The 24,647-nt window shown below is 44.7% G+C and overlaps 1 protein-coding gene across 1 annotated transcript; it reads right to left on the bottom strand.

Moving 5' to 3' along the window:
* Positions 1-367: 367 nt before the first annotated feature.
* Positions 368-17,743, bottom strand: LOC110537535 (matrix metalloproteinase-28). Its single transcript, XM_021623647.3, has 8 exons — positions 17,162-17,743; positions 13,320-13,396; positions 11,463-11,665; positions 4,206-4,427; positions 3,518-3,763; positions 1,801-1,950; positions 1,287-1,454; positions 368-1,052 (listed from the first exon to the last, which is right to left on the bottom strand). Exons 1-8 carry the CDS (start codon positions 17,327-17,329, stop codon positions 655-657), a joined length of 1,632 nt encoding a protein of 543 aa, XP_021479322.3. The 5' UTR covers positions 17,330-17,743; the 3' UTR covers positions 368-654.
* Between the last annotated feature and the right edge of the window lie 6,904 nt (positions 17,744-24,647).

Here is a 24,647-nt window from a genome sequence, read left to right as displayed (position 1 = left end):
AAAAAGTAGCAATTAATCTGAAGAAAACAACTAGTATTCATCAATAGCTCTTTGGCTCTGATATGTCACCGGGAGAGCTAGTTGCCTACATGCAAGAGTGCGTTAGACATTGTTACATAGCAGCTTACTTACAACTAAACTAACTATCTTTTGATCTCACATGATCAGAATTTAAGAATCATTTTAATGAAGAGGAGGTCCCTGTAACAGTCCCTTTGTCACATCATCAGCACATCAAGGAATTGCCACAAATGCAAAAACAGTGCCATATGTGGTATTTTATGAAATAATTATAGAAAAGGTCTTTATGAATGCAATAGTCTACTAAAGAGTCCAGAGACTTCATCTCCAACAACAACAACTTGTCTGAGAGAAAACATACAAACATAATTTATTTGTGCAACAATGACACATGCCACATATAACTCACAGATAGTCTGTATGGCATAGCCAATCTTAATACTGTCTAAAACAAAACAAACACATTACAAACAAAATCATTGGTTCACTGGATGAAATAGGATTAGGAATACTTATTTAATAATAATGTATGAACATAAAAAATATGAGCTCTGTCATTGCTTAGTCTGAGTATATCCATTGCACATTACCTTCGCCAACCACTTTAATCAGTTAGTTAGCACCCTCTTGTGGTCACAGTATATTATTGCCTCTGTGGTGAGTTCCCAAACAGCCTGCCCACTCCAGCTCTGTGTCCCACATCCCCTCTCCAGTCACCTGCACTTTCTCTGGATCAAATCTCCAGTAGTGCCGCTCCTTGAAGAAGTACACTTGTCCATCAGGGTGGCTGACGGCTCCATTGGTCCCCCGGGGGACACCCCTCCAGTCGTCCAGACTGCGGGGGTAGTATGGCTCGGGCCTCAGGGTCCCCAGGTTGAGCACAAAGTAGAGCTGGCCCTTGAACACCACCAGGTGTCCCAGGCGGGGGTAGTAGAAGGCCTGGTCAGGGTGTCCAGGGAGGCCCAGCTCACTGCTCCTCAGGGGGAAGCCCGGGTCCACACCACTGCTGGAGTAACGCCACACTCGCCTACCTGGGGGAAGAGACGCAAGGAGGAAGGTGCTGGTCGTGTGAGATGTGAAATTACAATGCAGCAACACATATATGAGGACACAAACTGAAAAAGCAGTCTGTGTGAAACATTTCTGCGATAATCTACCTGAACTATAACCTCGACTATGATACAGGACAGTTGTTACTATAACAAGAACAAATCATTTCAGGTAGGTTTATTGCTGGGTAACTTGTGTCTTCATTTTCACACTACCTTTGAAAAAGTAGAACTTATTGTCCATTTGAGAGTAAGCAGCTGCCTCAATGGCGAGGGGTAGTCCTGGCCAGCGGTTCTGCAGAGGTAGAGGGGAGCTGGTTTTGCCTCCAGGAGACACAGTCCAGAACAGCCCCCCACGGAATACTAGGCTGGTACCATCTTGGTCTGCCAGGTAATATAAAATGAATTATTTTCAGGAATCAGAGTATATCACCATCTTCAGAAGTCAATGAAGAATTCTCAACCTACTGTTCATGTAATTTGCAAAGAGATTGATTACCTTGTGTCCCAAAACAATCATAGGCGAAAATCCACCAGATGGTGCTGTTTACTTGTCATATTTGTCTTGTTCGAAACCTCAAATCTTATCCAAAACTTGCTTCTAGCCTCAAATATATGCTAGGTAAGTACAACTTCCAGTCTGGTGACAAAGAGCCATTCATTTCAATGGGGCCTATTTTCTTTGTGCCTTTCTAGCATGATCAGATAGTGACCACCAATCAAGTCCTACCCATGGTGAGAGCATCAAAGAATCCCCTGCAGTATGGAGGTGGGGTGGAATCAGGCTTCCAAGTACCACCTTCAGACAGCTCCCAGTCCCGTAGAGCAGAGCTGAACACCTGACCAGGCAACTGGATTACCTGACCGCTCTCTGGCTTCCCTATAGAGAACATTCAATGACAAAAAGAACAGTAGCTTCAGTAATGTACAAGCTTTTCTGACTATACGTAATATACATGCATATTCTTCTATGTTACTACAATAGACCAGGTGCATCTGCAAAAAGCTTGACTGATTGATGTATTTCTGACTGCACCTTTACAAGTGGAGTACCATTAAAGCTTTCTGCTATGGACAAGTATCCACTGGGCACAGATGTCAGTTCATGATTTACATTGGTTGTGTTGTCAACTAATGTGAATTCAACGTGAAATCAACATAAAATGTCACCATGTCATTGGATTTAGGCTAAAAGCTGGGTAAAAAATGACCAAATTCCCTTATGTTGATGACTTTTTTCTTCAAATCAAATCATTTCCCCACGTTGATTCACCGTCATCACATTACATTTTTGGGTTGAAATGACGTAGAAACAATGTTGATTCAACCAGTTTTTGCCTAGTGGGTGCAGATAAGACCTATATGCCTGTTTCACAGCAAGTTTGAGAGGTTACATACACAAAAGACACTAATTGTCAGATTTGGCACGCCATAACATTGCAGAATGGAAAACCCAATACATCACAGATGAGTGCTGAGTGCTGAGTGATGAGTGCTGAGATACTGACAGTTGAGCTGACTTTAAATGTACTGTATTCCAATGCCAAGAGAAGTAAAGAGAGCCAAATGATTTTACAATGCCACTGACTCGCAGACACGTCTCCTTTGATTTGTCTCCAGATGTTGCCCACCCGTTCTGTTTGGAAAACGTTGAGCAAACATTTGTGTAAAGGTCTGATAAAATCTGCATCCCAAAAGAGAGCAAGACAAAACATGGGGAGATAGTTTGTCTCCCTGTTATACTGTCTAAATGGAAACGTTGATGTGCGAGGAAGTTGCTTGTTTACTTTGGTGTGACCTTGAGAGGATGGGAAAAAACACTGATCAACACTGTCTCCGGCTGCCGGAAGTCTGGCTCTGGGATATAGTGATCTTTGGACATCCCTCTGGGTACAGCATTAGAGCGGTTGGATGGAAAAATGTACATTTAAACAGTAGCCTATGCTACCGTGTGTGATTCCCTGTAATGAATGCACCAGCTTAAGATACACATTTAATATGAAAAGATTCCCTCCTTTAGCTTTCTCAGTTGATGCTTCATATATCACAGGGTGGTCGGGACTGTCGGACACTATGATGTCATGGTGAATGAGAGCACAGCAGATGGTGATAGGTTAAAGAAACGGATGCTGATCCAATCTCTAGTCAGATCTGTGGACTAAGTTCAGCGTGAGGTCTCAATGTCATTATATCATCATCTCGTCACCCTCGTATAACCTTGTTCCCTCCTCTACCTGACCACTGACTATTACCTCCATACGTTCTCGCTCCTATTCCGCAAGTTTTCTTCTTCCACTTCAAGTGTAACTTTGCTTTGGACTAGGGCCATTTTCTTTGTATAGCAGTAGTTGTCATGTAAAGTGACTGGTTAAAAATAATGTTCAAATTCAAATTGAATTTCAAATAACTTTAATGTTCCTCTCTCAGAGTGGAGTAGGCCTACACACCATAGAGCTGCTGTACAGCAGTGATGTCATCCCAGCTCAGCACCGTGGCTTTCCCCAGCTTCTTGTAGTAGGGGGACATGAGAGCGTGGCGCACAGGAGAGTGCTCCAAGCCCAGCGTGTGGCCCACCTCGTGGGCAATGACCATGAACAGGTTGTGGCCCTTGTAGCCGTTCAGTGTCCAGCGCTCTGCCATGTCAAAGTGGGCCTCCCCTCGGCATGGGAAGAAGGCATGTGCTAGGGCGCCTCCTGGGGGTAAAAACAAAAACATACAGAGGGTTCAGGGGTGGAAGAGAAGCTTCCCAAAACAACCCCTTGCCATACCCCTTCAAACTGTGCAAATCTGAAGGAGCCAGGCAGGTATAAGAAATATGGTAGAAGCTTCTCGACTCTCATTTTCAGGCTAGGTGGAACCATCAACATGTTTCTTATGATTATCTGGTCCGTTAAGAATCTGGAAACACTAAAGCGGTAGATGCTAGTGGCTGTTATCAGACCAGGCAAGAGGGATCTGTAAGCATGTGAACATTGTGACAGCTGGGGCGAGATCTTTCACAGCTGAACCCAATTGATCTTTGGAAATTGCCCTGTTTGAAAATGCATTCTCCCTTCCTTTAGGTAAACTATGAACTGACAGGAATCAGTCAAAATATCAAACCACTACTAAAAGTGATACTGCTCTGCTCCCCACCTGGACCATCAAAGGCGTTGCCCATGCCGTCGTTGTGGTCCCCCTCGTAGAAGGCCAGCCGGATGTCAGCTGACCCCTGGGTGACCTCTCTGAAGGCCAGGGCCGAAACGTTACTCCACAGCTGGAAAGCGGTGCGTACGGCTAGGGCCACCTGACCCCGAGGGAGGTGGCCAGGCCAGTTCACCACCTGGTAGGTCAGGTGACGCTTGTGCCACCTCTCACCTGCAGGGAGATGAGATAGTGGACTGATGAATATAGAGGAGCAAGGGGGACTCATGACCAAGAAGTGAGATATTATTTGAACGTTGAAAAATAGTAGTTATGGTAAATGAGTCACTAGCACCCACTTTTGGGAGCACTGTTGTGCTGGGTAAGATTGAGATTGTCATTCATGCAGCTGGGAGAGAGGAGTATAAGGGGGAGGGAGAAGGAGACAGAGAGAGATAGAAAGAGGGAGAGGGAAAGAGAAGAGAGAGAGGGACGTTTGCAAATCACAGTAACAGGGATGTGAGTGTTTCTTTTTGAACAATAAGGGTGAATCCTTTGGCGAAGTGCAGAGAGAGTAATGTTTATTACATTACTTGTGGTTACAGCAGTGACACAACTTTAAAAAATGTTATCAACTAATTCAGAAGAGCTCTTGCTGTGTAGGATTGGTAGGAGTGCTTGTCTAAGGCAATAAATCAAGTATTTTAGTGTCAAAACAACTCCATGCATCTTTGCAATAAAAATAACCTTGTCAATTGACTGCAGCAGATTATTCCTCAATAAGCCACCTCACACGTGTCTGGATAAACGCTGTTTTTTAACAGAGGCACAGACCAGTGGGAAGAGATGGTCTTCTTCACCTGTACGAGCTTAGAGCCAAAGTGTGACGAACACATTTCAAGAGCATGTGTGAAATCGCATAGAGAAGAAAACGCTACAAGGTTGAACCTTTTTGCTAGCACTCCTTGAAAGAAAATGTATCGAGAACAACTCCACAGGACACTAAAAAAACCTCTCAGATCTCAATGTTTACAGTGTGTTCCAGCATGCCTCGTTGGTAAGACTAGATGAGCTAAGACTGTTCCAGCATGCCTCGTTGGTAATACGAGATGAGCTAAGACTGTTCCAGCATGCCTCATTGGTAATACGAGATGAGCTAAGACTGTTCCAGCATGCCTCATTGGTAAGACTAGATGAGCTAAGACTGTTCCAGCATGCCTCATTGGTGAGACTAGATGAGCTAAGACTGTTCCAGCAAGCCTCATTGGTGAGACTAGATGAGCTGTTGGTGTAATCGTTTGCGTCTCTCTGGTACTCGACCAACGAGCCAGTAAGAGCCAGCCCCTGCCTTGACTTCTGCTGGCTGCCTTCACTACTGTACTGTAGATGGACAGATGCCTATAACTATTCTCCTGTACCTCACTTACATTTGAAAGAATGCCATGTTCTTCCACTTAAAATTCTGTAAAGTTTCATTTGGGACTAAATCTGCCTCTTTGCAGAAACTGTCCTTCAATATCCTGTCCGTGTGTGTAACCCATATTGATGGGATTTCTCTGAAATAGGATTGCTCCAGAGGATCCTGAGCCGTCCTTCCATGGACTCTCCCCCAGCGTCTTTGCACAGGGAGCAGGTGGCAGCTGTCAGGTACAAACTTGCAGCTGGAAAAGTGGGCAGTACGACGCCTGCGTCTGCATTCTTATAGTATTATCCAATCACTTCAGGGGCTGTGTGGAATTACATACTTTTCTCCATCCAGACCACAAACATCAGCACCCGAATACCCCAAAACAGCTCCATTTACCACTGAGCATGTAGGCCTATCTATCACACAGTGGAGATGTGTTGGGCAGTCTCCATATGGCCCTTGGAACATTGAAAAGACTGTTGTATATCTTAATAATTTAGGCAGTGGTTCCCACAGACTAAAAGGGACTAGGGAGCTCCTTTAAGATGAAATAGGATGTGTGTGCTTCCCACACACAAGTAGAGATTGGAGAATTCCCTGAAGATATTTCAATGGCAGTGTGTGTAGATAGCCTACACACAGATGTAGGACATTATTTTTTTTACCCTGTTGCAGAACATTCCTGCAATGCAGGAAATCTCAAACTTGTAGTGTATTTGAGGTTTAAAAAGGCTTCTAAAGTTTATAAATTGAACTTGAACTTTCAGACTTGTAAATGAATCAAACACTACAAAAATGTCCATTAATTATATCCACATAATAATTAACATGTCCTGTCACTGCTGGATTATTTTCCTGCTGTAGCAAACTGGCTCAAATTATGATCCTACATCTGTACTATGCTGGCTCTGATTTACAGCAGTGGAGCCTCCTCAGAGGAGGAAGGGGAGGACCATCCTCATGAGTGAATTTCACAAAAATAAAATAGTGAAACATTGAAAAAGCTATCCATTTTAGATAGATAGCTTTTTCAAGCAGACATTTGCTTCCTGCAACACAAACTCCAAAAAATTCTGGGACACTGTAAAGTCCATAGAGAATAAGAACACCTCCTCCCAGCTGCCCACTGCACTGACGATAGGAAGCACTGTCACCACCGATAAATCCACTATAATTGAGAATTTCAATAAGCATTTTTCTACAGCTGGCCATGCTTCAACAGCACTGCACCCCCCACAGCAACTCGCCCAACCCTTACCCATTTCTCCTTCTCCCAAATCCAGTCAGCTGATGTTCTGAAAGAGCTACAAAATCTGGACCCCTACAAATCAGCCGGGCTAAACAATCTGGATCCTTTCTTTCTAAAATGATCTGCCCGAAATTGTTGCCACCCCTATTACTAGCCTGTTCAAACTCTCTTTCGTGTCGTCTGAGATTCCCAAAGACTGGAAAGCAGCTGCGGTCATCCCCCTCTTCAAAGGGGGGGGACACTCTTGACCCAAACTGCTACAGACCTATATCTATCCTACCCTGCCTTTCTAAGGTCTTCGAAAGCCAAGTCAACAAGTCAATTACCGACCATTTCGAATCCCACCGCCCCTTCTCCGCTATGCAATCTGGTTTCAGAGCTGGTCATGGGTGCACCTCAGCCACGCTCAAGGTCCTAAACGATATCTTAACCGCCATCGATAAGAAACATTACTGTGCAGCCGTATTCATTGACCTGGCCAAGGCTTTCGACTCTGTCAATCACCATATCCTCATCGGCAGACTCGACAGCTTTGGTTTCTCAAATGATTGCCTCGCCTGGTTCACCAACTACTTCTCTGTTAGAGTTCAGTGTGTCATATTGGAGGGTCTGTTGTCCGGGCCTCTGGCAGTCTCTATGGGGGTGCCACAGGGTTCAATTCTTGGACCGACTCTCTTCTCTGTATACATCAATGATGTCGCTCTTGCTGCTGGTGAGTCTCTGATCCACCTCTACGCAGACGACACCATTCTGTTTACTTCTGGCCCTTCTTTGGACACTGTGTTAACAACCCTCCAGGTGAGCTTCAATGCCATACAACTCTCCTTCCGTGGCCTTCAATTGCTCTTAAATACAAGTAAAACTAAATGCATGCTCTTCAACCAATCGCTGCCTGCACCTGCCCGCCTGTCCAACATCACTACTCTGGACGGCTCTGACTAGGTGTCTGGTGTCTGGTTAGACTGTAAACTCTTCTTCCAGACCCTTCCAGACTCACATCAAACATATCCAATCCAAAGTTAAATCTAGGGCCTCCCGGGTGGCGCAGTGGTTAAGGGCGCTGTACTGCAGCGCCAGCTGTGCCATCAGAGTCCCTGTCGTAACCGGCAGCGACCGGGAGGTCCGTGGGGCGATGCACAAAGCATCCTTTGCAACTCACGCCCTGACCATACTAAAACAAAAGACAAAACAAAGGAACTAAGACTGTATCCAATTTATTGAGTAGGCAAAAAAAAAAAAAAAAAAAAGTTAAATCTAGAATTGGCTTCCTATTTCGCAACAAAGCATCCTTTGTTGCGAAATACCCTACTCATGCTGCCAAACATACCCTTGTAAAACTGACCATCCTCGACTTCGGTGATGTCATTTACAAAATAGCCAAAGGAAGAATTGTAAATGACATCGCCGAAGTCGAGGATTGGTAGGATGGTCAGTTTTACAAGGGTATGTTTGGCAGCATGAGTAGGGTATTTCGCAACAAAGGATGCTTTGTTGGGTGGTTATTTTCTGTATAGTGTTGTACCTTACAGGACTGTTCGTTGGTTGTTTATTGTTTTGTTTTCAGTGCTCATTAAAATATTTAAAATATGAACACTTACCACGCTGCACCTTGGTCCTCCTCTCCTTCCCCAGACGACAAGCGTTACAATACTACCCACCACTGCGACCTGTATGCTCTCGTTGGCTGGCCCTCGCTTCATACTCGTCGCCAAACCCACTGGCTCCAGGTCATCTACAAGACCCTGCTAGGTAAAGCCCCCCCTTATCTCAGCTTGCTGGTCACCATAGCAGCACCCACCTGTAGCACGCGCTCCAGCAGGTATATCTCTATGGTCACCCCCAAAACCAATTCTTCCTTTGGCCGCCTCTCCTTCCAGTTCTCTGCTGCCAATGACTGGAACGAAGTTCAAAAATCTCTAAAACTGGAAACACTTATCTCCCTCACTAGCTTTAAGCACCAGCTGTCAGAGCAACTCACAGATTACTGCACCTGTACATAGCCCATCTAAAATGTAGCTCAAACAACTACCGCTTTCCCTACTTTAGTTATTTATTTAGCTCCTTTGCACCCCATTATTTCTATCTCTACTTTGCACATTCTTCCACTGCAAATCAACCATTCCAGTGTTTTACTTGCTATATTGTATTTACTTCGCCACCATGGCCTTTTTTTACTTTACCTCCCTTATCTCAACTCACTTGCTCACATTGTATATAGACTTATTTTTCTACTGTATTATTGACTGCATGTTTGTTTTACTCCATGTGTAACTCTGTTGTTGTATGTGTCGAACTGCTTTGCTTTATCTTGGCCAGGTCGCAATTGTAAATGAGAACTTGTTCTCAACTTGCCTACCTGGTTAAATAAAGGTGAAATTAAAGATAAAACTATGCTAAATATATTCACGTCACAAAATAATTGAATAAAACACTGTTTTTCCATGAAGGGCAACAGTAGCCTTAACAACACTCTGTAGGGTAGCACCATGGCATGGCCAGAGGACAGCTAGCTTCTGTCCTCCTCTGGGTACATTGACTTCAATACAAAATCTTGGAGGCTCATGGTTCTCACCCCCTTCCATAGATTTACACAGAAATTATGACCAATTTTAGACGTCCTCCAACCTATCAGAGCTCTTGCAGCATGAACTGACATGTTGTCCACCCAATCAAAGTATCAGAGAATTAATCTAGCTTCCGAGTGGCGCAGCGGTCTAAGGCTCTGCATCTTAGTGTTAGAGGCGCCACTACAGACCCTGGTTAGATTCCAGACTGTATCACGTCCGGCCATGATTGGGGGTCCAATAGGGCGGCGCACAATTGGCCCACGTTGTCCGGGTTAGGGTTTGGTCAGGGTAGGCTGTCATTGTAAATAAGAATTTGTTCTTAACTGACTTTCCTTGTTAAATAATTTAAAAAAAACATTAAAAGCATAAGCTACAGCTAGCTAGCACTGCAGTGCATAAAATGTGGTGAGTAGTTTACTCAAAGAGAGAGAAAGACAATAGAAGTTTTGAACAAATTAATTTCTTCCAAAATTAAGGAGAAGCGAGAGAGAGAGAGAGAGAGAGAGAGAGAATGAGAGAAAGAGAGAGCTAGCTATATTTTGTAGTATATACTTTTTAAAATTTCATTTACTTAGCTAGCATCGAATGCAGCTACAGTAGCTAGTTTACCCTACTCAAACACCTGGTTCAAACAGAGAGAGATGCTATGTTAGCTAGCTGGCTATGGCTATCCAACACTGGAACTATTCCAAGTTAAGGTAAGCTTTAGGTTTTATAAATGTATTGCCACCAGGGCCTGCTGGTGTAACTGCTAAACTGCTTGCTGTACACTGTACTGCATGATTGTAGCGGGTTTACTAATGCATTAGTTCTAGTAGCTATGTTGACTATGATGTGACAATGATGTACAGTAGGCTGTGTGTGGTTAGCGATATGAAGGTTTGGCTTAAAGGTTTTTTCCACCTGTTCACAGATAGCTGATGTGTTGTGCACTGAAGTCCACAAGGGAAAAGGAGAGAGGAGAGCGCGTAGATAGATACCAGAAGGAATAATATATACAAGGAGCCGTTGTATGTGGCTGGTATGAAAGTGAACTGTGTTTGTATGCGTGTATTCATTGTGCCAATTCTGTTGAAAAACATTTCTTAAACGGAAGAAAACGGAACGAAATGGGGATAAACATATGTACATTTTTCCAATAGAAACTCTTGTTTGCAACTGTTGGACTAATGATTACATCATCTAGATGCTGTCAAGATGTGTGCAAGGCGTTATTAAATGTGTCACTGTCTGTCACCTTGATTACTCAAAATCCTCTCAACCTGTGCAACTACGTTGTAAACTTTCATTCAACCTCATGATGGGTACAAGGAGAATTGTAGCATCATGTAGTAGCCTAAACCTATGGATGTTACATTGAGCTGGTTGAATGGAATATGAATGACAGTCATCCAATATGCTGTAATAGAAATAAGGCCATGTTCATAAGAAAAAAAATGGCATGATCCCCCCCCCCCACTGATTTACAGTTTGTAGTGAACTCCCTAACAGAGATCAACCACAGAAAGCACATGGCCATGGATGTTGACTGCCACTACAGAGTCCTTCAGTGGAGCTCTCAAAGCCCATTTTGGGACTGATTCAAGGAAAATCAGCCTGGGATTTGAGACTCCCTGCCTAACAGTTGATAACCCCCTAAAAAAAGAATTTGGTCATTGAGGAAACCAACAGGGCAGCTTGCCATTGGGAGTCATTGAGCAAACAACAATGTTATGACCTCAATAAATGGTAATAGTTGATTAGATGATCATTTAATTAAGGATGCAGTATCGAGTCACGGTACAGCTGATGAGATTAGTTAGCCTGACAACATGTTTGACCTCTCCATTCTAGACAATAAAGTCACATTGGCATTGCTATAGCAGTCTATTCTTGAAATATGACCTGTATAATCAAGTCCATCTGTATGGGCCAACTACATTTCAATCAATCATTTGATCTTCAAGGAAGGAATAAAAAAAGGAGTAATATCTAGGAGGTTGGTTTGAAGTTGGCCAGAAGTGAGCCCAAATCAGCTAAAGGAGGTCCATGGATTGGCCACTAACCTAGCTGGCTATGGCGCTTCCTGCGTAGACGCTGTCCACTGTTAGGTTTGGTCAGACCTCCATGGAAGATGCCGTTGACCTTCTGTGCCCAGGCCTGCTGGCCCCTGTCATCCCTCACCCCACACCTGGGCTCTGCCATCTGGTGCCGTGTGTCACTGTCCAGACGCCCAGTGACTGGCAGGTGGGTGAGCCACTGGAACTCCCTGAGAGGCAGACAGAGGAGAGATGGATGAATGATAAAAGAAGAGTGAACGGCAAACAAAGATCGGAGAGCACATCCAGAGAGCACATCCAGAGAGCAAGTAGAATCAAAAAGTTGCAAACCCGGAAGAAGTTATGTAATCAATACAGCACTTTACCAGTAATCCACATGTGATGATGGTAGTGTGTGTTCTTTACAACTGAAATCAAACCTTCAAATCACATTTTATTAGTCACATACACATATTGAGCATTGAGGGTGTAGCAAAATGGTTGTGTTCCTAGCTCTAAAAGGAAATGGTTGTGTTCCTAGCTCTAAAAGGACAGTAATATCTAACAATACACACATCTAAAAAGTAAAATAAGGAAATTAAGAAATATAGACTCTGTATTGTGAGGGTTCAGTGACCAGCCGGAGGAAGACAACATGACAGCAGGATGACTCAGTGTAAAGCCAATTAGTACAGTACACACCTGAGCCCACTGATTAGCTTGGTGTCTCCCTCTATATAGGTATGCCAGGAGATGAGCTCGAGGTGGATTAGGAGCAGACAGGGGGACTGGTGAGGATGTCGGACTTGCCTACCTCAGAGAAAGGGGCGTCATCTGATGCACCTTGGCTCTACGTTAAACAAGGCAGGCTATAGATAGAGGGAAGCATGTGTAGACAATAGTCTAAAGAGAAGGGAGCCGTTTGTTGTTTTGTGTTCCCTTTTTGGCCACGGCCTTTTGGTCAGCTGCTTAGTTTAGGTTTATTATTTTTTACGCTGTTTCAGTTGGACGCTACCTTGTACTGGAATTATTTTGTCGGGCGAAAGAACCCGTTGAGTGACAATACAAAAGAAGAAGAACCACAACCACTGCCTCCGGTCTGTTCAATTCATGCCTCCAGCCTGTGTTAAGGTGTTTCAGTCTTGCTGATCCGTCACACTATATATATATATATGTGTGTGTGTGTGTGTGTGTGGTATATATGAGGAATACGTACAATAGTATATGTACAGCAATAGTTAAATACGATGGCCTTGACTAGAATACAGCATATACATATGAAGTGGGTAAAACCGTATGTAAACATTCCATTGAAGGTTCTAAACCTGCTGAGCATGGGGGTAATGCATCGTCTAGCTCTTCATTAGTGTCAAATGCGTGTAGTTTAAATATCAGCATAAATAATAGCTGTCATATCACCTGGATAAATACCAGGCTCTGGTGGCAGACTGTTACTCCCATTAGGGAAACCAAGCTTTTGCTTTGTGATAGAAAATAAACATGCAATACATTTCGATAAATCTTTTAAATGAGTTAGGCTTTTCTTCTCCAAATATTCAGTAACTCACAGTGCAACTGTGAAAACAGACGTGTGCTTGCTTTTTCACTCAAGCACAACTGGGGAATGGGACACACTTTTGGTAAAGCTGTCAACACAACCTCAAAGACATTTTCCCAGAGAACTAAAAGTTTTTTTCTCAGATTTGACATTCGGAGAAATTAGTGAGTACACAAAGTCAATGAAAAATGTACATGGCATATTCTGTAACAACCAATACATTGTAATCAATCATTGACCACACTCGATTAAAAATGTCCCTAATTTCCCATTATTACTGTAAAGTGCTCTTTCTGGTAGGTTAAAAGATGCCAGCCTTGTTGTACCTGAGAGCTGTGTTGACCTCAGTATCATTGTGTTGGTGACTCTCCTCCTCAAGGTATCCATACTTCTCCAGAAAAGTCTATACAGGAAAACAGAACATATAAAAAAAGTGGTAAGGAAGTTAGGTCCATGATGCTTGTATCTTAACCAAAGTAGATCATTTTAAGATTGTTCTATACATTAGTTGGGGTCTATATGAGGTCCTAAAGCCAGCATGAAAGTGCATCATTGTAGCTGTGTGGGCTAATATAGTCAAAATGTTTACCTTGGGGTAAGTTGAGCCAATAGGAAGTTTAGCAAATGTAAGTGTTTTCTTCCCAGGTCGTAATGGAAATATGATATGAGGTAACAACAGGGCCTGGCCTATGTTAAAGGTGTGACAAAAGTACAAAGTGTTTGTTAAAACATGCTTAAAACATGATTATGTTGAATTGTGTTTAGAAAATAAAGAGACATGGTTTTAAAAAGGTAGTGGTAATATTTCATTCAGTATAGAAATGTATGGAATGTATTTTTTGGGACAAGCTTTGTTTTCAAAACTGTAATGAGTAGATTTGAGGATTTCCATGGATACACAACATCCTGAAATATGTATGTTAGATGGAGCGATGGTGAATGTAAAAACAGCTCAACTTTCCTCACTCTCCCCTACAAAGTATTTTAGTAATTTATAGACTCCAACACTTGAATGATTTAGAATATCATGGTCAAGACTGCCTGAAGGGGAGAGAGGGAAGCATTGGGCTGGCATAAAAAAACCTGAAACATCAAGCACTGAGTGAATGCAGTGGATGACTCAAATTAGGGCTAAGTGGTCTTAGAATCATTATAGCAGATGCCAACACCAGAGATGCCATTGAGAAGTTTCACACCGCTGCCAGAGATGTTTGTGGTGGGGGAACAACCCATCATACTTTTCTATGATTGGATTGATTAGGCCCTAAGGGCCTCCAGCCAGTGCTGTTCCCATGAGCAGCTGGGAGCGAGCAGAATGCATTGTGGGATGTAGCACTCAGGCCCACTTCTGCAGCTGGGTGATGATAAGCGGCACTCCCCTGGGCCTTCCGTGGCCCAGGTCCCTTAAATGGATGCCTAATGGAAACCAGCCAGCACAGCTGGATAGAGACTAGAGAGAGCGCCTCTGCATTAGAGTGGAACTCCACAGACCATTTTAATTGCAAAGAAAACCAGACGGGTTGAATTGACTGGGTAGTCTTGGGTTTTGAATAAGGCTCGATCTAAAGCATGCTAGATGATACAGAGTTCCAACAGACAAGTACAATGGACCAGTGGTAGATCAGAGTGCCAGGGCATGGATCTAAAATTCAAATTCAGCCCGGCAAATGAGTCAGTTCTCTGTTGTTCACTATACTCTTCGTAATTTTTGTGACCAAAACTATAAAAGTGGAAAATGGGCTGTACTGTACTGGGAAAATTGAGGAATAAGGCTACAATTAGGCTAAACCACAAAGAGCTCACAATGTAGCCTACTTTGTTGATCAAAAGCTCAATTCCCAATAAAGGAACGACAGTTGTGTGAAGTAAAGAACCATGAAACTGGGACCGACATTTTACGACGCAATGCAGACGTAAAGAATGAAAACGGAGCCATTCAATCTTGTCGTCTCTATGAGTAAGAGAACCAAAGGTTGACATTTTCCAAGCTTCCACAAATACAGACCCTTAGAAGTTTTGAAGCAGAAAAATAGCTACTTGTTGGTAATACAAACCCTCAATTCACAGGCTTTGTTTCCAGTTAGACACTTCTTGTGCTTTAAACAAGATGAAGGCTTCTCCGGTGGAAGGATGCTCAGTGGAAAAAAACATTCCTCCAGCAGGAGAGGCGTACAATTCCTGTTGCCACTTGCCTCCTAGTTTACACCAACACAATGAGCCTTTCACTTGACTTTCACTATCTGGAAGGTGAACAACCATAGGTCAAATGGAACAGAAAGCTCATGACCCCTTCAACCTCAAATATAGTTCAGTGTTGTTTCAGACATCAAAGTTCTTTGTCAATTACTTATTTCAACAGAAGTGCATGACCATGACAGTGAAGTGTGCAATCATGGACAATAGAAACTCAAAACAAGAGGGGACAGGGGAATAAGTCAATTGGATTGTGTGGGAAGTATCACAGAACAAGAGAAGTGACCAGTATCACACATTTAACACTCCTAAATTAATCAAAACTCTACAATTCCAGAAGCATATATGTAGTCAATATATGGAGACAATAAGTCCACAAGTAAACCTCATCTAAAGGAGTCTACGCCTGGCAACAGTTTGTTGATTTGAGTGTTCCTGTGTATACAACATGGTCTCTTGGAAACTTGTATTATTCTGTAGCTAAATCTGTGACACTCCATTTAGTATGATATTACATTACTTTAGGTTATTATTATGAATGGAATAGCGATCGTACATTATCATACGCATTATAAGACTTACAGTATCATATGTCTTATCTGGTCGTACAATAGCATACAAATTGGATGATGTACCTTAACATATGTCTTGTATTACGTATAGTATTCTACGTCTTTCTTTGAGAGCAGGTTGCTTGTTGCGCCATAACAACAAAGGGGAGAATTTATGGGGAGAATTTACGTTGGTGGTTAGGAGAACTAAAACGACAAAGGTTAGGTGAATTTACGTAGCAGGTTAGGTGAATTGTCTTAAGTTTAGAATAAGGGTTAGGTGAAGGGTTAGCTAAAATTCTACAGTTGACCTGATGTGACTCGAACATGCAACCTTTGGATTGCTAGATGGTTGCGGATTACGCCTACCCATCCTCCCCGACCAACCTCCCTACTTTCCTTTCTGTCTATAGTAACTAGACCATTAGTAGGTATCATACTAATCATTCTGAGGTGCTCAGAAATACATAAAGTATGTTTCGTATTGCTCGGAGGCCAGGCTGGTGTACAACATGCATTTCCCTAAGGCGAAGGTACTCTCCCAGAACATCATCAAAGGATTTATATACCCTATACCCATAAAGTAGTAGGTTGCCTGTTGTGTAAACATCATGCTGCCCCTGAACAAGGCAGTTAACCCACTGTTCCTAGGCTGTCATTGAAAAGACAGAATTTGTTCTTAACTGACTTGCCTAGTTAAATAAAGGTAAAATAAATAAATAAATGTTAAACGGCACCAGATCTAAAGATAGACCCATGTTGTGGTGAAACATAATGAACATATACATGTGTTTGTGCTAAGCAGGCTGCACAGTCATCCAAATGAGCCCTGGTCACAATACTAGTGGCCCTCCATTTTCTTATCCCATGTTACCCATGTCATGTGTTTGGGACTAAGGGTGTGTAGAGCCAGGGCAACAGGGTACAATGTTGGACTGGAGGGGAGGCCAGGGGAGGAATCCAAAGGGCAGATTTACTGAGAGTTAAGGTCAGGGAAGCCAGGCAAGCTGGGGTCAGGAACAACTTAGGTTTTGTGTGCAAAGTCATAATAGTCTGACTGGGTCAACTAACCCTGAGCTCTGCTACGTGGTGAAGCCTTGCTGAGAGTTATCCAAGCAGTGAGGGAATCAAAGTAACTCCCAGAGTTAAGATAACATGCCTCATACATTGCCTAGTTATCACATAGAGTAATGTGCATCTAATAAAAACAACTCTCAGGAATAGAAATGATAGAATTTTGAATAAGAGTAAGACATGAGGAAGAAGTAGGGTAAGTATTCGGTGAAACTGTAATGACAGGAAAGTAAATGGCAGTACAATACCCGTTGCCTTCTTCAAACAATTGAGCATAATTTATTACACTCAAATGTGAAAGCCAGTCCTTGCCATAATTCATGATTTCCCAGGTAATTTGCATAACCTACCTCAGCACTAGTCTCAGGTGTTGACGGGAGGTTTAGCAACACAGGTGAGCCAACGGTAACGGTTGCCTTCAACGTGAGCAGCACACAAGAAAGCTGCAACACGAATGTCCATAAAGTTTTCTCAGGTAAAATGTTCATCTTGCCGACAACGACAACGCAAGTCGTCATACTTGCCCACGTTAAATGATTGACATACGTGTTGACAAAATATCCTGAAAGACATAAACTTGTTATCGAGATGTCTACATTTCGCCGTCTGTATCTGGAGCCACACTGCGAGGAGTCTGCTCAGAGACACCGCCTCCAAAATTGAATGATGTGCTTCGTTTCCAACAGAATTACAACTTCAGTCTTGGAACTAAATATGGAGTTCCATAGCTGCATTCGATTTAGATTAATAACGCCTGTAACGTCCTGGAAAGAAAGGTTGGTAGCACCTGACTTTACAGCAGGAAATAAAGAAGTAATAACATGGTAATAATTAGTGTGCCTGCTGAATAGTACTATTCCTCATACTAAACTACATACTATAGCTGAAGCCAGTGCACGCACGCACACATTTTCTTGAAGAAATACCTTTCTACACTTTAATACTTCTAAAATAAGTTAATATTTCCTGATGTATTAAAGACAACAAAAACGGTGTTATTATTTGTTCAAAATGTGTTAATCAGTTGTTGTTATTTCTGGTTTTATTATTTTAATTGTTTACCATTGAAACGGATATTTATTTGTATTTTTATGCAATCAATATATAATTATTTGCCCAGCTGGATTGCTGCTGAAAAAAACGTACATTTCAAATAGTTCACAATTTGATTATTGAAGACTAAGTCCCATAAACTGTGCATCAAGTATTTTTTCTCTGGACATTTAAAAAATTGCCATTTCAAATAGTTGGCACTGGCAGGACAAGTTTACAATCTCACTGGATTTTTGAAGACCATTCACTGTTCACAGAAAGTATATGTCATGTATTGTCATGTTGTGTCCTGTTCCTGTTCTTTCTCGTCACCCTGTCTCCCTCTGCTGGTCGTATTAGGTTACCTTTTCTTCCCCTCTTTCCCCCAGCTGTTCCTTGTCTTCTCTAACTACCTCGTTCACCCCTTTTCCCACCTGTTCCCTTTTTCCCTCTGATTAGGTCTCTATATCTCTCTCTGTTTCTGCTCCTGTCTTTGTCGGATTCTCGTTTGTGTTACTCATGCCTGAACCAGACTATCGTCGTGTTTCCTGCAACCTTGTCCTGTCCTGTCGGAATCTGCCTGTTCATCTAACCTTGTCCTGTCCTGTCGGAATCTGCCTGTCCATCTGAGCCTACGTGTGTTTCGTCATTAAAGAAACTCTGTTTGTTAATTCGCTTTTGGGTCCTCATTCACGCACCTGACAGAAGAATCCGACCAAGAATGGACCCAGCGACTTCGGATCCTCTCCACTCAGCCGTCAAGATCCAGGGAGCGATGCTAGGCAGACACGAGCAGGAATTGTCTGCTGCTCGACATGCCGTTGAGACCCTGGCCACCCAAGTCTCCAACCTCACAGAACAGGTTCACCATCTCCGCCTCGATCCACCGGCCACTTCCAGGGCTTTCGAATCTCCGGAGCCCAGAATCAATAACCCGCCGTGTTACTCTGGGGAGCCCACTGAATGCCGCTCGTTCCTCACCCAGTGTGATATTGTGTTTTCTCTCCAGCCCAACACGTACTCCAGGAGCACTGCTCGTATCGCCTACGTCATATCCCTCCTTACTGGACGGGCTCGTGAGTGGGGCACGGCAATCTGGGAGGCAAGGGCTGAGTGTACTAACCAGTATCAGGACTTTAAGGAGGAGATGATACAGGTTTTTGATCGATCTGTTTTTGGGGAGGAGGCTTCCAGGGTCCTGTCTTCCCTATGTCAAGGTAATCGATCCATAACAGACTACTCTATTGAGTTTCGCACTCTTGCTGCCTCCAGTGGCTGGAACGAGCCGGCTTTGCTCGCTCGTTTTCTGGAGGGTCTCCGCGCAGAGGTAAAGGATGAGATTCTCTCCCGGGAGGTTCCTTCCAGCATGGATTCCTTGATTGAACTCGCTATTCGCATTGAGCGACGGGTTGATCTTCGTCACCGAGCTCGTGGAAAGGAGCTTGCGTTCTCCGTTGCCCCCCTCTCCGCATCACTACCATCTTCCTCTGCCGGCTCGGGTGCTGAGCCTATGCAGCTGGGAGGTATCCGCATCTCGACTAAAGAGAGGGAACGGAGAATCACCAACCGCCTCTGTCTCTATTGCGGTTCCGCTGGTCATTTTGTCACTTCATGTCCAGTAAAAGCCAGAGCTCATCAGTAAGCGGAGGGCTACTGGTGAGCGCTACTACTCCTGTCTCTCCTTCAAGATCCTGCACTACCTTGTCGGTCCATCTACGCTGGACCGGTTCGTCAGCTTCCTGCAGTGCCTTGATAGACTCTGGGGCGGAGGGCTGTTTTATGGACGAGACCTGGGCTCGGGAACATGACATTCCTCTCAGACAGTTAAGGGAGCCCACGGCCTTGTTCGCCTTGGATGGTAGTCCTCTCCCCAGGATTCAGCGTGAGACGCTACCTTTAACCCTCACTGTCTCTGGTAATCATAGCGAAACCATTTCTTTTTTAATTTTTCGTTCACCTTTTACACCTGTTGTTTTGGGCCATCCCTGGTTAGTTTGTCATAATCCTTCTATTAATTGGTCTAGTAATTATATCCTCTCATGGAACGTCTCTTGTCATGTGAAATGTTTAATGTCTGCTATCCCTCCTGTTTCCTCTGTCTCTTCTTCACAGGAGGAGCCTGGTGATTTGACAGGGGTGCCGGAGGAATATCACGATCTGCGCACGGTGTTCAGTCGGTCCAGGGCCACCTCTCTTCCTCCACACCGGTCGTATGATTGTAGTATTGATCTCCTTCCGGGAACCACTCCCCCCCGGGGTAGACTATACTCTCTGTCGGCTCCCGAACGTAAGGCTCTCGAAGATTATTTGTCTGTAGCTCTTGCCGCCGGTACCATAGTCCCCTCCTCCTCTCCCGCCGGAGCGGGGGTTTTTTTTGTTAAGAAGAAGGACGGGTCCCTGCGCCCCTGCATAGATTATCGAGGGCTGAATGACATAACAGTGAAGAATCGTTATCCGCTTCCTCTTATGTCTTCAGCCTTCGAGATCCTGCAGGGAGCCAGGTTTTTCACTAAGTTGGACCTTCGTAACGCTTACCATCTCGTGCGCATCAGGGAGGGGGACGAGTGGAAGACGGCGTTTAACACTCCGTTAGGGCACTTTGAATACCGGGTTCTTCCTTTCGGCCTCGCTAACGCTCCAGCTGTCTTTCAGGCATTAGTCAATGATGTCCTGAGAGACATGCTGAACATCTTTGTTTTCGTTTACCTTGACGATATCCTGATTTTTTCACCGTCACTCCAGATTCATGTTCAGCACGTTCGACGTGTCCTCCAGCGCCTTTTAGAGAATTGTCTTTTTGTGAAGGCTGAGAAGTGCACTTTTCATGCCTCCTCCGTCACATTTCTCGGTTCTGTTATTTCCGCTGAAGGCATTAAGATGGATCCCGCTAAGGTCCAAGCTGTCATTGATTGGCCCGTCCCTAAGTCACGCGTCGAGCTGCAGCGCTTTCTCGGCTTCGCAAACTTCTATCGTCGTTTCATCCGTAATTTCGGTCAGGTGGCAGCTCCCCTCCGCTCAGGCTTTTGTCCAACGTTGCGAGCGCACCTGGAAGAGGGTCAGGTCTGCACTTTGCCGTTATAGGGCGCAGACTGTGAGAGCTGCTAATAAGCGTAGAACTAAGAGTCCTAGATATTGTCGCGGTCAGAGAGTTTGGCTCTCCACTCAGAACCTTCCCCTTAAGACAGCTTCTCGCAAGTTGACCCCGCGGTTCATTGGTCCGTTCCGTATTTCTCGGATCATTAATCCTGTCGCAGTGCGACTTCTTCTTCCGCGATATCTTCGTCGCGTCCACCCGGTCTTCCATGTCTCCTGTGTTAAGCCCGTTCTTCGCGCCCCCGCTCGTCTCCCCCCCCCCCCCCCCCCCATCCTTGTCGAGGGCGCACCTATCTACAGGGTCCGTAAGATTTTGGACATGCGTCCTCGGGGCCGTGGTCACCAGTACCTAGTGGATTGGGAGGGGTACGGTCCTGAGGAGAGGAGTTGGGTTCCCTCTCGGGACGTGCTGGACCGTTCGTTGATCGATGATTTCCTCCGTTGCCGCCAGGTTTCCTCCTCGAGTGCGCCAGGAGGCGCTCGGTGAGTGGGGGGGTACTGTCATGTATTGTCATGTTGTGTCCTGTTCCTGTTCTTTCTCTTCACCCTGTCTCCCTCTGCTGGTCGTATTAGGTTACCTTTTCTTCCCCTCTTTCCCCCAGCTGTTCCTTGTCTTCTCTAACTACCTCGTTCACCCCTTTTCCCACCTGTTCCCTTTTTCCCTCTGATTAGGTCTCTATATCTCTCTCTGTTTCTGCTCCTGTCTTTGTCGGATTCTCGTTTGTGTTACTCATGCCTGAACCAGACTATCGTCGTGTTTGCTGCAACCTTGTCCTGTCCTGTCGGAATCTGCCTGTTCATCTAACCTTGTCCTGTCCTGTCGGAATCTGCCTGTCCATCTGAGCCTACGTGTGTTTCGTCATTAAAGAAACTCTGTTTTGTTAATTCGCTTTTGGGTCCTCATTCACGCACCTGACAGTATATTTGATTCTTATATTATCCATAATGTTTGAGCTGGTTGAATGGATATGACATGGCAATTTCCCTGACCCACCACCAGCAAAACACATATGATGTAACTGCATGTGGTAACTAGTGATGACCATTTTGAAACGTCAGGGATTTTTGGCTGGGAACGTGGCGACTCCCAGTGAGCGTTCTGGGGATGACAAAGAGGAGATTTGGCTGATGACTGTCACGTTTTGTGAGCATAGAGAGGCAAGAGATTGCCAGACTACTAAATTGGGCGAAGGAACAGAATTTGGGTATTGTTGAAAGGCCATCGGTGCGTGTTCTGCTAACAATAGGGCGGATGAAGGTGTGGCATGAGCGTGATGAACAGATAGATGTGGTTAATAGACAGTGAGGAAAAAAGAAAAAGTGCAGAGGGAAGATGTGTGTTGAGGAAGATATGGGCCAAGTACTACAAACCACACTGTGCTGTCTCTGATGGCTTAGAAATTTAACCTGATGAGATTGAGGATGAATTACCTGCGGTGGCAGATGTGGTGAAGACCGAGCCTCGACCAGATGGTCATGCAAAGGATGATTCTGGCCCAGTAAGAGTGACATTTGGCTGACCAATATGTAGTCTCAGGCTGGGTAGAAAAGAAATTGGACACTGTTAAATCGGTGAAGGTGGCTCGAAGTGGACTTGATTTTCTGTGTTTCTTCTGCCCAGAGGGAGCGGGTGCTTAACATCACATGTCTCGGGACAAGACCTGTGACTTGTTTTTCTCTCCAGAGCAGTGCGCCTTTGAGCCTTTGAAAGGTGTGATTACTTTGGTGGCATTAAGTGTTGAAGTGGAGCAACTGAAATGGAAGATTCTCTGTGTCTGTGATGCTCGCTGTTTGTTGCGATGCAGACCTGGTGGCGAGCTTGGTCCTTTTGAGTTTTAAAGCAGAGAGTCTTTGTAACAGTATAACTTTAGACCGTCCCCTCGCCCATACCCGGGCGCGAACCAGGGACCCTCTGCACACATCAACAACAGTCACCCACGAAGCATCGTTACCCATCGCTCCACAAAAGCCGCGGCCCTTGCAGAGCAAGGGGAACTACTACTTCAAGGTCTCAGAGCAAGTGACGTCACTGATTGAAACGCTATTTAGCGCGCACCGCTAACTAAGCTAGCCGTTTCACATCCGTTACACTCACCCCCCTTTTGACCTCCTCCTTTTCCGCAGCAACCAGTGATCCGGGTCACGGCACCAATGTAACAGTATAACTTTAGACCGTCCCCTCGCCCATACCCGGGCGCAAACCAGGGACCCTCTGCACACATCAACAACAGTCACCCACGAAGCATCGTTACCCATCGCTCCACGAAAGCCACGGCCCTTGCAGAGCAAGGGGAACTACTACTTCAAGGTCTCAGAGCAAGTGACGTCACTGATTGAAACACTATTTAACGTGCACCGCTAACTAAGCTAGCCGTTTCACATCCGTTACATCTTTACCTGGCAAAGTCATGTTAGGATATGTCAGTTATCCCGTGAGAGCTTTTGTGCCAAACCCACAAAGGTGTTTTAGATGGGAAGCTTATGGTTATGTTGCAGCAGTGTGTAGAAGGGAGATTCCTGAGATGTGAAAAGTGTGCAGGAGGGCATGGGACAAAGGAAGGTGTAGTATTGGTGGAAAAAACTGTGGGTGTCAATTGTGGGGGTGCCCATGTTGCTGGGGATCAGAAATGCCTGGTGCGGGAGAGATAGGTTGAGGTCAGAGTAGAACAGAAGGTGTCGTATGCTGAGGCAGTGAAGAGAGTAGAGGAGGATAGGTCAAAGGTGAGTAGTAGCCTAGCTTTCTAGCGGTTAAAGAGCGTTTGGCCAGTAACCAAAATGTTGCTGGTTCGAATCTCTGAGCCGACTAGGTAAACAATCTGCCAATGTGCCCTTGAGCAAAGCACTTAACCCTAAATCAAATCAAATGTATTTATAAAGCCCTTTTTACATCAGCTGATGTCACAAAGTGCTATACAGAAACCCAGCCTAAAACCCCAAACAGCAAGCAATGCAGATGTAGAAGCACGATGGCTAGGAAAAACTCCCTAGAAAGGCAGGGACCTAGGAAGAAACCTAGAGAGGACCCAGTCTCTGAGGGGTGGCCAGTCCTCTTCTGGCTGTGCCGGGTGGAGATTATAACAGTACATGGCCATGATGTTAAAACGTTCATAGATGACCAGCAGGGTCAAATAATAATAATCACAGTGGTTGTAGAGGGTGCAACAGATCAGCACCTCAGGAGTAAATGTCAGTTGGCTTTTCATAGTCAAGCATTCAGAGTTCGAGACAGCAGGTGCGGTAGAGAGAGAGAGTCGAAACAGCAGGTCCGGGACAAGGTAGCACGTCTGGTGAACAGATCAGGATTCTATAGCCGCAGGCAGAACAGTTGAAACTGGAGCAGCAGCACAACCAGGTGGACTGGGGACAGCAAGAAGTCATCAGGCCAGGAAGTCCTGAGGCATGGCTCAGGTCCCCCAGGAGGGGAGGAAGAGGGAAGAGAGAGAGAATTAGAGGGAGCATACTTAAATTCCCACAGCACACCGGATAAGACAGGATAATTACACCAAATATAACAGACTGACCCTAGCCCCCCGACACAATACTGCAGCATAGATACTGGAGGCTGAGACAGAAGGGTCGGGAGACACTGTGGCCCCGTCCGACGATACCCCCGTACAGGGCCAACCAGGCGGGATATAACCCCACTCACTTTGCCAAAGCACAGTCCCCACATCACTAGAGGGATATCCGCAAACCACCAACTTACTACCC

This window comes from Oncorhynchus mykiss, chromosome 12 (genome assembly GCF_057628025.1).
Source record: "Oncorhynchus mykiss isolate SJ-2025 chromosome 12, ASM5762802v1, whole genome shotgun sequence".
In the NCBI taxonomy this organism is placed as follows: domain Eukaryota; kingdom Metazoa; phylum Chordata; class Actinopteri; order Salmoniformes; family Salmonidae; genus Oncorhynchus; species Oncorhynchus mykiss.
This window is presented reverse-complemented; position numbering and strand designations above follow the sequence as displayed.